Source organism: Gobius niger, assembly GCF_951799975.1.
Source record: "Gobius niger genome assembly, chromosome: 17".
Classification (NCBI taxonomy): domain Eukaryota; kingdom Metazoa; phylum Chordata; class Actinopteri; order Gobiiformes; family Gobiidae; genus Gobius; species Gobius niger.
Window position 1 is genome coordinate 13,579,115 of NC_136868.1, and position 17,544 is coordinate 13,596,658.

General features: G+C 43.2%; 1 protein-coding gene across 5 annotated transcripts in view; it reads right to left on the reverse strand.

Moving 5' to 3' along the window:
• The window catches only part of dab1a (DAB adaptor protein 1a), a 115,124-nt gene that overhangs the window by 62,869 nt on the left and 34,711 nt on the right, over positions 1-17,544 (reverse strand). For all 5 annotated transcript variants that reach the window (XM_079575388.1, XM_079575387.1, XM_079575386.1 and 2 more), the window contains exon 2: positions 6,088-6,346. In XM_079575388.1, the coding sequence (XP_079431514.1) occupies positions 6,088-6,157 (70 nt within the window). In that variant the 5' untranslated portion in view covers positions 6,158-6,346. The remainder of the gene's footprint in view (positions 1-6,087; positions 6,347-17,544) is intronic.

The following is a 17,544-nucleotide window of genomic DNA, read 5'->3' on the forward strand; positions in this document are numbered from 1 at the left end:
GTACGACTTGTATGCTGAAGGAAGTATGTTTTGACATGTTTGACAAAACATGCTTTTTCACAATTTTTTGCCTTTTCTGGCGGAATATAAAGAGATTTTCACAAGCAAATAAACTTTCTCAACACAAAGTAAAATAAGAAGAAGAGATGACTCAGCAGTTGGCCAATAGGAAAAATAGCAAGAAAATGTAATTCAAGTGTGGAAATTGTTACATCAAATCCCATAATGCAAGAAGAAGTAAAAGGTATGCTTTCCTAAATTGAACTCACTACGAGTCACCTCTGGGTAGCACAGTGCTGGAAACACATTCACGGTTTACTGTAACATTGTTGTCTTTTATTCAAGCTATAATAGATATTTCCCCAAGGTTTAATCAGGTGTGTCGTACTTTTGAACAGCGGCCAAAGATGTGGGCTGGAGGTGCCAGGCAGCAGGACGGATGCAGCAAACTAATTCTCTAGAAATAAAGTGATGGCGCAGAGGGGCAGAGATAGCAGCAGGACAGAGAGGAGCCACTTATCTCTAAATATAGTTTGAGAAAGTCTATGTCACTGTCTGCTAGCTCGGGTCGTTCTTGTCTTCTATCACCCCTGTACCCATGACTGGCCTCTAGTGACAACAGTAGAGAGGCAGCCAATTCAATTCAATCTCTGCCTGATTGGAGGGAACAGATCTGATTACCTCTCATAGACCCCCCCACGCACACACGCAGACAGTCAAATAGCATTGTTTGTGCTGGGGTATCCTCGGGGGGAAGATATCAGAGTAAATGGCGGCGGTGATTGTGCCAGATAGACTCGATGTGTGCATAATACCCACACCACGTAAGATAATGTGTTTGCTAATCGCACACCAGAGACGGGCAAAACAGACACCCACGCACGCCACGCTCATGCCCACACGCTAACAGCTGCACGCCTATAACCTTTAACCACTCTTCTCGTGCCAGCGGTTGCCAGATCCACAGCAGCGTACCCCCCCCCCCCCTCCCTACTCCCACACAAACTCACACTCAGCCAAATCCCATTGTGACACTACACTGAGATTTTTCACAGCCATCAGGACACTTTCGCGGATTTCTTGACAGCTATGGAAGTTGTTCAAGCCGGTACAATCGTTGCTGAATTTTCCTCAAAGGGAATGGACAAACAGCGAAGGCGTCAATTTTCAAATGCAATTGTGCGTCGATGCGGAGAAAACGTGATGAAATATGTGTTTTTAATGGCCACGGAAGTTCCAAATTCACAAGCAAATAAATAAGTACCACTAAGAGATGTGGCTCACAGCTGAAACAGTTTTATACACGCCGAAAATATTGTGGATGGGTGCGGATAAATTGCCTTTGCTATGTTGGATGTGTTTCAGGCAGAACATGGTGACCACCTGTCTAATACTGGTGCACATGATGTTATGGCCATCTGCTTCCTGATATGCAGGTTGAGATTATGTGACTGAAAGTTAAGTGAACTATTTGGGCGAGCCTTTCCTCCTTCCCTCATTTGTCATTGGCTCAAACACTGAACATCGCAAGACTGAGCAGTAACTGACCACAATCAGCAACCAACAGTCCCCCAAAAGAGCTGCACTTTGAAGTTGCTCTGACAGTCTCGTCTGAATTAACTGACAAATTTCAGAAAGATCTACAACAGTCTTTGCTTCGCATGAGCCTATATACCGGATAAGGTTTCAAGAATCCCGCACATTTTTGTATCAGCGCTCAAAGTGGATGGTCTAGTCACACTGTCAACATCCGTGAAGCTTCTCCGTGTTTTTGAAAGTGCAGACGCCTTCACCAAACATCGATTATGTCCATGAGCAAACTGCTCTTCATTGCTCTTCCCTTCACAGCGTAGCTTTGTTGTCCGTTTCGTTTTCCTCCGAGCACCAGAGATTGCTTTTTCTGCTGGCAAACTTCACATCTCCAATTCATCCTAACTTTGTCTGAGAGGCATTGTCCAGATAAGTACAGTATTCAAAAGCTATAATGCAAGAAGCTTAAGGTTTGTGTAGTATTTCCAAAAGCCAGAATATATAATACTGTAATTCCTTTACTGTATGGACACAAATAGGAACTGATCTGGTGAACTGAACTGGGATTCTGGAGGAGCTTAGAATCAATCGATGTGGATAGATTGCTTCTGCTATGTGATTTTCAAACCCATAGAATAGACATGTTTCCTTTATTCCTGCGCGAACGAGAGCAGTGGCAGGAGCGATGGAAGAGTCACAGCTCTAATCTTGTGCATTTGGCGTGGATTAATAAAGACATCACACTTCAAACCCGGCCAATAACACGGGGCTTATTCACTGCGGGAGGACACACGCCGCTAATTTTCTTCACTTTAGGTCACGTAAATGCTAAAGGCCGGAGGTTATCTCTACCTGTCGCTGTAATTCAATAAAACCTCTCCTTACAGGCAAATTGGTCCAACCTGAGCACAGAAACGAAACATAATTGTGCTTGAGAAACCATCCCGTCGCTTCAGAACCAATGGCAGGCACTGACACAGGGACACGTGCGCCTCGTGTGATGAATGTGGGACGTCCCGTCGTGGTTTTCATTACATTCTTCTGCCCAGAGCCAGGGAACAATGGCGCTAGATTAAACAGCGCTGCTTCAAGACAAATCATTAGTCTTCTTCACTCGCTCTCTCCCGTCAGTCCCCGTCTCGGTCGAACGCGCCAAGGTCATTTGTAAGTCACGGATTCAGAATAAAAGCGAATGGGAAGAATGGCCGACTGTCCTGTAGGGATTCTGACAATAACGAAGACACTGCTTTACTCTATGATGTGCTTTTCATTTAGAGCTATTTTCATTCAAATCAGGCAACTCAGAAGGCTCAGACAGGGGAGTGTGTGTGCGCCAGGATGTGCACAAGGGGAGGGGGGCAAAATAACAGGAACATTATCAAAGTAGCCTATTCCCAGAGCTCGGCAGCTGCTCGCGTGTGGTATACGATTGCATTTGACTTTCATCACCCCGCTGAGAGACTGGGAGACTGTGTAATGGAAAAATGACCCAGATCAGAACAAAGATGAGCGTGCGAGAGGACGTGTTTGACTGGGCTACTCGCTGTAAATTTAACTTCCCATTAAAAAAAACACATGCAAGCCCGGGCAGAGAGAGAGAGCAGCGAGGATAGGGGTGTAGTCGGGGGGATGAGCATGGGACGAATAGCGGGTAAATGGATCAAATATGTAAAAATTGGATTGCATAAGTGGGGTACCTTCAATCGTAACAGCAAGGTATTAAATTACTGTATTTTGAGATTTCACTACACTATTTCATCACAGTACGATCCATTAAATCTGAACCAGGACCAAAAACAAGGCTAGAATTGAAGTTAGGAAAATGATTGATGGACTGAACTCTTTTTTTAAGTTACCATGACATTTTTTTAGCCTGTGTTCACAACTCTTGACAATTCATTGTGCAGCCCCAGTTTGCCCTTGCAAGCTTCACACGGCATATAACATTTCCCAGTAATGCTTTCGCCCTCCTCACCTTTGTCCTATTTCTAAATACGGTTCTGTACAGTAACTTCACCTGGTCATTCCCAGCAGGTACACTGGTGACATCACAGGTTACTAGTGCAGTGTCTCTAGTCTGAAGGCTTCAGGCGCATCATTCATCACCGCGCCTCTCCTGCTCAGCTCTGGGCTCCTCTCCCAGCTCCGACGAGCCTCTGCCTGTGTCTTTGGGCAGCACACTGACTGATGAACATGATCAGCGTTGCAGCTGAACAATGGCGTTTCTAAATAGGACATGAGAGGCACTGAGGCTTCCCTTCTCATTCTGTGTACTGTTTTTTCTGGCATTGCTCAAATGCACCATGTGTGTGCTGTGAGCCACCTGCTTCAGGCGATAGTGAATTTGTTCAGTATTTTACATTTACAACAGATCGAGATGCATATACACAAAAGACGTAAATTTGTCTGCAATCTACATGTACTGTATAGTTCTGTATGTAGTCAGTTGTTTGGAAGGCTTGCAAAACTATAATGATGAGAATATCAACTTTTTGTTTATATTTTGTTTCCTTTGCATTATATACTTTTACTATAGACATTTGAGTGAATGTTGTGCCTAAAGCTTTCAGAGCAAACACAGATGAATCATTGACAATCAAAGGCATGTTACTGTAGTGTCAAAATGCAAGTGAGCAAGGATATTCTACCTTACACTTGGTGGTAGCCTCTAGACTTTTTATTTTTGTTTCTCGCCTTGTCACAGTGCACTGGCTGCATGTCTTGCCACATCAATCATGGCACTGATTGGGAGAATTCTGGCCGTTGGCATAGGAGCAGGTGGCACCAGGCAGCTGCATTATGGCTGCCAGCGTGGCCCCTGGCATCACCTCTGCTCTGGGCCCGCTCTGCCTGCTCTACACCTGCTAAAACCACCCACCTCTGGAGCATTCAGCACCTGCACACACCAGCTCAGTGTCAGCGCACCTGTCTGCTGGCAACCCACTGTAACGTAATAACCCCCTACCTGTTAATTAGCCGCCAACAACAGCACTCTGTCGCAGCGACCCAAGGCAAAATGGAAATGAATATGATCTTCACCAAGGACAAATCTGTGCACGGTAATGTGCGGGGCTGTCTCTGAAACGGTTGCACCCTGTATTTTTCCCACAACATGCACATCTGCACTGGGCGTTGCACAATGGGATCAGAGAGGTCCGAAGCTCATGTTTTGAATTGTGTAAACACATTCAGTACGTACAATAACAGGCACTTTAAAGCCAAATTACAGAAGATTCCAAGTCATATGTAGCAACACCAAACCGATTTCTGAATGTGCAGCTAATACAATGCTACCTAGCAAAGGGTTACCAAAATAAGGTTTGGATGACGACCAAATGTATCTAAATCTTATGATCATATCGTTTTCAATTGACTCTGCATCGAATCCTAATAACGCCGCCCAAGAAGTGACTTCCTGTTTCGATCCAGCACACCAAAATAAAAGCACACAGCTCGTCTCATTGATTAGTTCAGCAGGTACTTGCAAGATTACAAGAACATAACTAAAAACACACATTTTAAGTGTTTTGTCTGTTAATAGTTAGGCAGAAAGTTGAACTAATGAACGGCTGAACTAATGAATAAGATGGTGCTTTTATTTTGGTGAGCTGGATTGAAACAAGAAGTCACTTCTTGGGCGGCGTTGTTTTGATTTGAAGTTATGCACAGAGTCAATTATTACAACATTAGTGCTCAAGAACAAAGCAGCAACATGTCCTGGTTCAAGCAGGAGTCGATTCTCACAGTCTGAACACACGTTTGTTTGAGGCATATTTCATACACGTAATAAAATAATAGCTTTTCGGTGTGGCTTTATTTATTTGGTGAAATGGTGCACAGTATGGCTTTAAGTTTAACTGGTAAATGGCCCAAACTTATATAAATCATGTACCATCTGCGCCACTGTCGAAAACATTATATGTTTCCCGCAAACACTGGGATGCATGTTTTATTCATGGTAATTATTGGTTGTCATCATAGACCCCATGGTTCTTTCAAAGCCTTGAATAATAATGTATCTAAGATCAACACAAGATGTCCTGCCAAACTACCGTCACTATTCTGAAGAAAGCCAGGTAGTCACATACAATTGTCTGAGCTTGACAGCATATATGCTAATTTTTCTGTTGGGATCCAGATAAAGTAGTGGCACATGATTTCACATCCACATACATACTCTTTTTTAATCCAGAAAGAATCCAAGTCCACAAAGCGACCACAGGAAGTCCTATGATCTGAATCTGACAAAGTCTTTTTGACAGACGAAGTTTTGGCTCATGTCTTATGGTCAAAAATGTAACCACACATACAATATTCTAGGTCTTTCTTTTATTTGGGGTTTTTGGAGTTGGAGGAGATGGCTCAAGCAGAAGGTATAAGGTTGGCAATATGGAGAGTAATGTTCCCTCTTGGGCTTAGTGAGATCAAATTGTGTGGTAATGGGTTCTTTTGCCCTCCAGTGAGCAATTCTGGGGTCGAGATATTGCTCAGTGGTCACCTTGCTTTACCCCGCCACCACCACCATTGAAACCATTGAGTTCATTGCTGAGAACATACCTTTCCGCCTGGAGTCCCGTCTGAGAGTGCTGGGCCTGACCGCGGGCTGCAGCTCAGTCTCCGTGGACATGGTCAGACTCCCTCTGGGCTAAGCTCCTGTGGCTCTGCTCCGGTGGGGGTCCCGGAAGGGGGTCCCAGGGGCGGCGTCAGTGGCAGGGGTGGCTGTGTGGGCGCCGCAGCTGCGTGAGTGGGCACAGGGCGCATGGGAGAGGGCCGGGCCTCAGCCCTGACACGACATCCCACCCACAGCCTCGGAGAGCTGCCAGAGAGAGGGGAGAACGTCCATTAGAACACAAGAATGAGGCAACAACACACGCAGCATTTACAAGTAAACATGAAGTAAACGCAATTTTAGTGTGTAAATGATCTGACCTCGAACCAAAAGATATTGGTAGAGAAATGAGCTGATTTCTGATGGCACGTTGCTATTGGTAACAGAGAGGTATGTTCAAGAGCTTGTCAATATTAGATCACACCAAGGACGCAGCATGAACCACCTACAGTCCCACTTCACCACTATTAAATCTTATATACTACCTTCAAACCAGATGTCTTTGAAAGCTCGTTGGAACTTTCTCATCACTTCAAGGTCAGACTTGTGTTTACAAAGAGCGCTCGGCTGTTGACTGAGTGAATGTATGAAGCGACTGGCTGTGTGCACTGTCATTTTGTCTCTGTATGCATGTGTCACAGGGCAAATATCTCCCGAGTCCAGTGCCAGCAGCATGTACACGGCGAACACAAATGATCCGATAATCTGATTGCAATGTTAGCAATGTGGCATATGAAGAAGTAAGAGTGAAAATAAGCTAGTTGAAAAGGATGACAATCAAAAACACGTGTAGTCTAAAACGACACGGCTACTGCAGGGATGAGGCTGGAGTGTTAGACCATCCGCACAGCCTCTCCCCCCCCCACCCCCAAAGAGAGCCCCTGCCCAGCACCTGATTGCTCCCTTTGGCCACACACTCCGTCCCTTCTCTGCCCATCTGTTGCTCCTTGATTCTGAGGAGACTGGCACAGGCTTCCATAACATCACAGCCGGGTCCACAGTGTCGGGAGCGTGAATGAAGCAGCGCGCTCATTTGCATGCAAAAAACAAAACGCGGACAAGTTCCTTTTTACTGGGAGAGACAGCAGTACAAAGGGGGCAGGAGACAGCTGCAGGTTTGACGCGCTGCATAATGAATGTGACTGTACCGCTCACCTCTGCTCACATGCGCTGCCACCGCTCTGTCCCGCACGGGTTCTGTCGAGCACGCACACAATATACAAGCTTCATTTACTGAAAAAAAACTTAAACTTGTGTGGAGCTCTCTCAAACACACTCTCATTCACTCTGGCCTATTGTACATTTTTTTTCGCAGTAGGGGAAACCCTAACCGTTGTACCACCATGCCTAGGAATCTAATTCAGTCACACTCATTTGAGGTAAGCAAAGTAATTCTTTTACCACAGCTTCCCAGGCACAGACACAAAGAAAAGGGGGCAAGTCACTCTGCAATCTCCTGACCCAAATTCACCGACGCAATCACAATAAGTTCAGTTTCAGTAATAGTTCTCGCACAATTGCAGCTGTTAATCTTGACAAAAACTCTATTGTTTTTTAATTCAACTTCTTAACCACCACATGAACCGAGCGCATTTTCTCCTGTTTGGCTTTACCCAAATCTAAAAGCTTCAACAGCAACCAAAAGCATCAAAAATAGCAACGAAAACAAGGATGAAAATGCGACGAATATGTGATGGAAAAGCAACAAAAATTGATGAAAAAGTGATGAAAACACGGCAAGAAAGCAATGAAAAAGCAACAAAAAAAGCCACAAAAGGTGACAGAATCATGATGATCAAAAAATTATAAAAACGTGACAAAAAAAAGAGACGAGAACACAACAAAAAGAAGAAGTTGCGATCACTTTTGTAGGTCTAACTTCACCCCCGTTTGGCCCCATAGAGGAAAGGAGGAGAGGCTAATGCTAACAACAACTGAGCGCACTCGTAAAGACCAGACAGGTACACATCAACTCGTCTAAGCTCAGGTAAAAACATATCTCAGTGTGGAAAAACGGTGGCCTGTTCCTTTAAGACATTAAAATAGCAATACTACAAAACATTATGACTAGAAATGCTAATGGATGATCAGCAACTGCTTCTTGGTCTAGAACGTATGGGGACAGTGAATGGTCAAGCTAGTATTGGTTAAGTTGGCACAAACCAACTGTGATTAAACTTAAGCTTTTCTGTAGCATCTAAACTTTATTGGTTGTTGTTGCATTGCTGACTTTGAGAGCGCATGAAGACCAGTGCTAACTCTCGGGGTCCCTCCCTCCCTGTGTGAATAGGAGGCCCCTGCATGAGCCCGGGGCGAGAACACATGAATTGAGAGGCTTTTAATTTGCTGCAGACAGAAGAGAACAGAGTCCATTTAATTCCGCCAGCCGAGGCCATGTCGGCAAAATGCTGACAATATTCTTTATCTGGTCCAAACACACTGGAAAAGTGTGAGTCACTCCAATTACAGGCATTATCTGCAGCGCTGTTCCGGCAAATGGACGGAGAGAGAGAGCGTATACGAAGAGAGGAGGGTTAGAGGGAAACTGCAGGATGAAGCTGAACAGAGAGGGAGAGAGGAGTTGGTGAGGGAGATAATAGGCCGGGGCCAAAAGAGGAGAGAAAGCAAAAAGTGTGTGAAGGAGAGCGATCAGAAGAGAATAGAGGGAGGTTTGAACCCTGACCCCTCAGCATGTCCCGCCGTCCTACTCCTTTGTCTCAGGACGTCTCGCTGTGAAGTCTTTCAGTTTGCATCTGGGGGCTGGTTAACTAGTCCCGTGTTAACTTGGACCACGCTCAAAAACATCCAAAAGTAGCTGAATCAAGTACAGTATAGTTGATAGAGTGAAATCATTGACCGAGAATACTGCTTACCGAACTTCATTTTAGACAGGGCCCTACAACTGTGTGAATATTCCAACCATTCACCTTTAACCTCTTACCTCCCGCCTTCACTGAGTGCATCTCCTACAACTTGGCTTTACCCAAATCCTCTGGGAAAAAAACGTCAAAACAGCGACGAAAACAAGGATGAAAACGTGACAAAAAAAGCAACAAAGAGGCAATAAAATAAAACAAAAGGTTTTCAGAACAGCAACAATAATACAACAAACATGCGACAAAACCAGGACAAAAATACGCAGTTAATGCATGCATTTTCTCCAGTTCGGCATTACCCAAATCTAAAGGCTTCTCGACTGGAGAGGATCAGTGTAATGCCTCATTTGAATGCTAAGACCTGCAAAACTGGTTGTAATTTTTTTTTTTTAACGCGTTGTCATCGCGTTTTTTGTTGCTTTTTGATTGTGGTTTGTCACCTTTTTGTCCATCGTTAGTCACTTATTTGTTGTGTTATTGTTGCTTTTCTGGCACGTTTTTGTTTGTTTGTTGCTTCCTTGTGCTCATTCTAGCCACTAGGGGGCATTAAATTTAAAAAAAAAGAAAAAAGTTCCCACACGTGTCCAGCAGACGGCACTGACATAATAGGGCTCAGGATGTGAACAACACATTATATAGCCACCTGGTAAATGGACAGTCTGCCCCAGAGCGGCTATGGCTTCAATAACAGCTTACCACCACAGAGTGTGGCGTTAATGAATAATGACTACTATGTAGTACTTTGAGGAACTTGTGACACAGGCTTGTAAAGTGCAATACAAGTGTAGGCCGTTGTTATTAATGAAGCTACCGTCAAGCTGGGGCTTTGACCAAATCACAGCTTATTATTATTCATTTATTTGATATATGCAGCCTGCTGTGGGAGCTAAATTTCGGCCCCAACCCAGTTTTTTTCTCCAAACTGGAGAAAGTGTGCTTGGTTACTATGGGGGTTGAGGGGTTAAACAACATAGAGATTATAATAATTATTATTATTATCATTAGTATTATTTGTATTATTATTATTAGCATCATCTTACCACTGGCACAATTAACTACTGTAGTTGAAATGAATATGTATATTAAATCTGAAACAAACACACGGTAACCTGTTGTCCACTATCTGTCAATCACATCTCACATGGTGCCACATTATTAACTAACTCAAATTATTCATAAAATCTATTCCGGCATGTGCTACAATCGGCCACAGCATCTCCTCCTCTTCACTATTTTTGACATTCTGAAATGTTTTGCAGCATGAAGTCTCTTGTTTAAAACACATTCAGGTCAAACCATCATTCTAATGTGAAGCAGTAGCGCTTATTTTTTTTCGACACAGACCAGCACAAACACATTTCTTCAAAGTTTAAAAATCGGGAAAACAAGAAAAATAGTCAATTTTCCGCCAGGCAAAAAGCCAACAACTCACCCTTTCCAGCGCTGTGAATGCGCAAGGAATGAAATTGTACGACTGAAAATGAAAAATCTGCCGCAGTACCTCTCTCCAGATGACTGCCAGGCCCCAGACATATGGTTGTTTCTCCGGAGACCCGGGCTGAGAGTGCTACATCTAAAGCTACAGTCCCTGGAGGGTAGAAAAAGCTAATTTCTCAAATAAAAAAACATGTCAAGCTTGAGCTGTACAAAATCCTCCAGCACACTGATAGGAAATAGTGGTGCCATCCAAATAAAACGAAAAAAAAAAAAAAAAAAAAAATGTGACCTGGAATCAGCGCTAGGGCTAAAAGTAGCAGCAGGAAAAGGATGTGAACATGGCTTAGCGTTTCTGGATTTAGACGGCAATCTGAAGTCGTACCAGAGGCGACGCGGGCCGGGGTGTGTGTGTGTGTGTGTGGGGGGGGGAGGAGTATACGGAGCGAGCGGTAAATTGGACAGCCTTAAATGGGGCGATGCCAGGAGGCGCGAGTGGGAGATGTGTGTGTGTGCGTGACTCAACAAACAGGCGGCTGCCAACAGGAGCTTAATGCCCAGAAATCATGTGCAGCTACAGTAGAAACGTGCCAGGAGCATGGTAGGAGACAGACAGGGAGAGGGAGAGGCGGCGGCGGCGGCGGCGAGGTCTTCTGTGTAATTGTGTTCTGTCCATCAGGGCCCCGTCTTAGATTAGCTGCTCCTCTCGTCCAGCTCTGCTCCGTCAGAATAATGACTAATCATAGAGACCAGCACCAGTCCTCCTCCCACTGCCACAGTCCACTCCTGCTCCCCAATGCGGAAGTCTGTCATATCACCTGTTGCTCAAGAGCTGCTTATTTCCTTATTGTTATAGAGCAATGCTAACCACGCTGGTGGGAGGGAAATGTGAAGTCATAAACCTCTGACCCCCCGCCTGAACCGAGCACATTTCTCTAGTAATGCTTTTCCCAAATCTATAAGGGCTTTAGGCCAGAGTAACGCCTCATTTGAAAACCAAGGCCAACAAAACTGATCAAAACTGATCTTTATTTCTCGCTTTGTTGCGTGTTGATGTCACCTTCTTCTATCATTTTTCTTTTCACATTTTTGTCACTTTTTCATCACATTTTTGTCACTTTTTCATCACATTTTTTCATCATTTTTTCCTGTTTTTCATAGCTTTATTGTCACATTTTTGTCACTTTTTCATCACATTTTTGTCAATTTTTCATCACATTTTTGTCACTATTTCATCGCTTAATTGCCAGATTTTTGTCATTTTTTCATTACATTTTTATCACTTTTTCATCAGTTTGTTGTCACTTTTTCATTGCATTTTTGTCAATTTTTCATCACATTTTTGTCACCTTTTCATCACATTTTCGTCATTTTTTCAGCATTTTTCCCACAGTTTTTCATAGCTTTATTGTCACATTTTTGTCACTTTTTCATCCGTTTGCTGTCACTTTTTCATTGCATTTTTGTCATCGCTTAATTGCCACATTTTAGTCATTTTTTCATCACATTTTTATCACTTTTTCATTGCATTTTTATCACTTTTTTATCAGTTTGTTGTCACATTTTCATTGCATTTTTGTCATTTTTTTAATCACATTTTTGTCATTTTTTCATCAGTTTTTCATCACATTTTTCACCTTCGTTTTCGTCTCATTTTTGTTGCTATTCTGACTCTTAGAAGCTTATAGGTTTAAGCTTAAAGCCAAACCGCAGAAAATGCGCTCGGTTAAGGTGGGCGTTAAGAGGTTAATGCATAAAAACACCAGAATTGTCACTGCAGAACTGGTTCCTCCGCATATTTAAGTCTTTCCCAGCCAATGAGAGAGAGAAAATGTTTGAATGATTGACAAAGTACAGAAGCATGAATTAAACATTTGCATGAACACTTTAAAACCAAAACGCTGATCAATCATATCTCCCTAGTTGAGCTCCAGAAAAGCGAGAGCTGACAATCGATACGTTAACATCTTTTGCATCGCTTTAACCGGAAATCACCTGAACAGAGCTCACAGTGAAATGCAATAATACGATGAAGACTGTGTGTTGATAACTCATTAAGCTATTTGTCACTTTCCAGTAATGCAATGAGAGCAGTGAAAACAAACCACTATCATTATCTACTTCTGCTGATTAAACTTTGATCCCATTTGTGTAATTATGGAAAACCTTACAGAGATGCTAATTCCTTTAGTTAAATCACACTTTACCATTGTGACTTTGGCGGAAGTAACTGCAGTCCAAAAGTCAATGTGTACAAGAGTCAGCATGAGAACTTGCACTGTTTACATGTCACACATTTTTCAGAAGCACAATTATAAAATAAATGAATTCAAAATTGCAGCCAAGTTCCATTAAGTCATAATTATACTACCACCCCATATGTTGATACAGTATTTTAAAGCCTTAGAAGACGATGTACTACAAAGAAAGCCGATGGTATATTTTAAAACACGCTCACTCCCTACCTTGCCAGTCGACAGAGAGACTGCGTGAACCTGCTGCTTTGATCTATCCCGGTGGGAAAACAACCACAACTTAACTCCGGTGAGTCAAAAGACAAGAGAGTGAAGGAACAGAGCACCAGGAAGAGCAACCGAGGTCAAGGTTCATGACCGAGAGACGAAATGCGGCGTGGGTGAGAGAGTGTGACAGTTTACGGCGGTACAAAGGCAAAACGAGGAGACGCAATGAAGCAAGATTAAAGCCTTTGGACTCAAGGCCGCTCTCACTAGGAGCAACTACTGAGGTGCAGTATATTGTTGCCAGGTCAGTCAAATCAATACTCTTTTAACATTTTTGGTGTCTGAACATTTGGAGGAAAGACGTGAATTCTAAATTTGTCTCCCCATGGCTGCATGTGGATGTAAAACCTCTCAAATGGAAGTGAAGACATACTGTCAAATTATGTGTCTTTGCATTTGTTTATTAGCTTGTTGCTCAATGAGGCTATGCCACATCCACTAACCTGAATTTGTGAGGGCCAGTACTTCACATCCTACTATTTCCGATTGAGATTAGCTTAGAAATAAGGTAAAGGTAAGGTATACTTTATGGGCGCCCGTCGAAATGTTTGTCCACTGCATTTGACCCATCCTTCAACGCCACTTGGGCAGCCTGTCAGGAGCAGTGGGCCGCCTCATGTGGCGCCAGGGTCAGAATCACATATTGTGCATGTTTTAAGTGGTCGGGGAAAGTCGGAGGAGGCCAGTGAAATAGGGAATTTCTGGTAGATGATCACTTGCTGCATGTTAAGTACTCTATGTAGTATATAAAAATGCTTCAGTGAAAGAGAACCTGAGTTTATAGCATTCATGAACTCAATGTCCATCACAGAATCTGTAGAAATTATATTGATCAAAATAGGTCTAAGATCATCTTAATAGGAAACAGGAAGTACTGGCACATCCCAACTTCAGGTCAGCGTATCTCACATAACCACATCATTCAACAACGAGCTATTAAGCTAATAGGGCTCTTCAAACATCCGGGCAATTTGAGAGCGTCGCGGATGTGGCGGTGAAATCATATAAGTATAAGACAGCGTTTTTGCCTGTGAATGACAAACTGTGTGAATTGAGTTTTTCTCAGTAAATCCTGCCTTAAAGCTGTTGTGCGGTTGGATGTTCCATTGTGTTGGAACTGCAGCTTCAATCTTGTAAACTGAGAAAGTTACTGATTAGAATCGACGTCTGCAGATCGAAACAAATACTGTGGGTAATGTTTTAAAGTTAAACGCAACTGTCAGACACATCAGGCTACAAATTCTACGATTTACTTTGCTTTCAACATAAAATAAATTGTTAATAAAATGTTTAATGTCATGACACGTGTTAGCTAAATCACGCTTTAGCTAAATCTAAAGCCGAATAAACTAGAAAGAAAGTTGCCAAAGAGCCTCTGAAACATTTTCAGCATTACGTTTAACTTAGATCACGATTATTTCCTGAAATGCGATTTTATATCAGACTTTTGCCTCAATGGGTAAAATCCTTTCAAATCCAATGACAACCACCCAATGCCAGCGATCTCCCATTGTTCCCCATGAAGCTGAGAGCGTTGTATTCAACCGAAGAGCCCTACAACTGCATTGGAGCGAGATGTGTCAGTGTTTTGAACAGTAGAGCCAGTTCTCTGCAAGAACCTCAGTCAAAGTGATTATGATCCTGTTCTAAGAAGAAAGTGGGACATGCGGGTCTAAATATTTAGCAGCTCCTCTGCAGAGAATGAACAGTTAATACGATCACGTTCCCGATAGAACTGTGCTGATTAAGCCACTCTACCTTTCTCTTCCCTCTCAACAGTCAGAGTAAGAATTAAATACTTTTGTTCTTGTTCGTGGTGCAAAAAGATAATTAATTTAATGTGCGTCTAACCCAAATTAGCTGAACTAAATCGTTTTAACAGCTTCCATTATGACATAAAAGTAGCACATTAGAAAGTAAAACTACAAAACTGCCGAAGACAAAATCCAACATTTGACATCAAAGACCAAAATCAGCTGGCAATTTGTATTAAGCCCTGATGAAGACCTGGGGGTTGAAGCATGTTGGCTTGGCTATCTAAAAATAAAAATAAAAAACTTTTAAAGTAAGAGGCCACCGTTTTTCCATACTGAGATATGTTCTTACCTGAGCTTAGACGAGTTGATACGTACCTGTCTGGTCTTTGTGCGTGCGCTCAGTCACGCAAAACGACCAAAGATGTTGTTAGCATTTGGCCTCTCCCAGTATATTCCTATAGCTCCAAACGGGGCTGAAGTAACTACCACGCTCTTCCACAGGCACGCACAAAGATCAGACAGGTACGTATCAATTCGTCTAAGCTCAGGTAAGAACATATCTCAGTATGGAAAAACACTGAACTATTCCTTTAAGTACTTCCTCGAGTTGTTCATATTTGTCTGGAGTGTGTGTTTAAAAATGTGTACTTGATGACACAGTGATCCCACTTCATGTGTTATGTCACTGTCATGACATACTGACATAAAGTGATAGTAGTTTTATCCAAATGTAGTTACTATGAAGTACATGAAGTTATACAGTGTGTATATGCGTGGTTCTAAACTGACAGACATGGTTCTATGGGGGGTTTGTATGTGTGTTCATATGTGGAGTTGTGTTTTGACACATTTGTGCATGTTTGAATAAGCTTTGAAGCTTGCACAGTGACTGTTTAAAGCGCCTCGATAGTAGCTTATATAACGCTCCTCCTTTTTACCCTTCACAACCAGGAACTTTTCAATCCATAGCACAGCTTATCCCTTCATAGCAGAGAACTGACAGAGAAAAACATCAGCCGCAGCTACTACAAATGTACTGATTCTTGTCGGGACATGTCCTGACAGTACATTATGTTTGTTGTGAAGGGGAGCGGGAGGAGGGAGTGAGGAAGGGCTTATGGACCGAATGATTGTTGAACGAGAAAGTGAGGCTAAGGAAAAGCCGTTTTTAGATCAATACAGCATTATAAGATAAATGAATGTTTTTAAAATTATTACAAAATATGCACAAAAAGCGTCAGGGTTTGTGGGGCTGAAGGGTGAAGTCAGTTGAAGCCATGAGAGTGCAACACAGTCTTGAGCAGTAGTTACATCTGTAGGGCCGGTAAACAGCAGGCTGAAACAGAGGCCGTGGCAGTCCAGTGGATAAAGCACATCACTGAAATGGACCCTGAGGCCTGAGGGAACAACAACAGCAGAGCTATAGTGGAGCCTGGCCGCTCTCAGCGTCGCCTCCCTCTGCACGCGCATCCACCAACACTCAGCTCCAACAGAACCTCCAGCTGAGGCCTCAGCACGAGCAGGTAAACAGTTGCAGAAATAGCAGCATACACACCCGGCAGATGACAGATTCCCATTCATGTCCGGGGCGCGAATTACCACAAAACATACGCGCAAACACCGCATCGTCTGCAAGCACCTAACCTATTTACAGACACAGCGCCGGAGATATCAAAGCAGCACTCTGTCTGTGGGGAATTCCTCCTTTCTCATGTTTTAAGGGGAAATAGATGAAAACGGATGTGCGAGCGGCTCCCCTGCGTGCGCTTGTTAATGTGCTAAAATGTAAATCGTGCTCTTCGCTGAGTGTAAGGCAGTGTTTTTTCCCGCGCAGGGGAAGACAGACTGTGTGGTATGCCTTTATTAACAAGCCTCTGGTCTGATCCCATCTGTGTGTCGGCTCGACTGTCAATCAATCCATCACTAACTGTGTCTACACGCTCACTCTAGACTTCAAATCAACTCAATTCCTCTGTGTACTAGACTTGTTGGCCATTGCCTGTTTTCAAGAAATTGTGTAAAAGATGGGTGCAGAGTTGTTTTCAAATTTTAAAAGTACTTTCAATTTTCTTTTCCGCTGGCTTTTCAAGAATCATTTACTGTGAAGCTTTATGGCTGCGTTGGGTTAATGAATATATATAATGTTAGAATAAACAGCTTTTGCAGCAATTGATCTGGGACAACGGGACGCACCGTGCAGCTTCAAGGCCAGGGGGGCGCTCTCTGCCCGAGCACACAGTCCTCTCCGCATGGGATTGCCACACGTGTCCGAAAACCCATCAGCCGGGGCGTCCAAAACTCAGGGATGAATTCTCTGCATGGGAGGAGTGAGCAGGAGCAGAGACAGCGGTGCGTAAAAATAGAGCGCTCGAGCAGGAGACACAGACTTTAATGAGGGATGCAATCATCAATTATTCAAAACACTTAATCACGATGTCGTACCACGCTGTTGCGCAAACACACACGCAGCGCTGTCACAAAGCAGGCCTCGCAGGACACAGACAGATGAAAGGGAAATACTGATATTAAAGGGGACTGCAGCTGACTCAATTGGCGGCGGGCTGGATGCTGACAGAGCAGGTGTTGCAGAGGTGGATCGGTCTAACTTTTTGGGTAATTTACGTGTAAGGACAGCAGTTAAATGACACACGAATATGGCAGTGGGTTTCAGAAACGTTAATTGTACAGTTTTTTGATAATTACTATATCAACTTATCGTTCAATAAATAACAGATAAACGATACATTTTGGGATCGATATGTGTCGTCTGTACATTTATTAGCATCCCCTCCCCTATTTATTCCTTGTAAAACTTT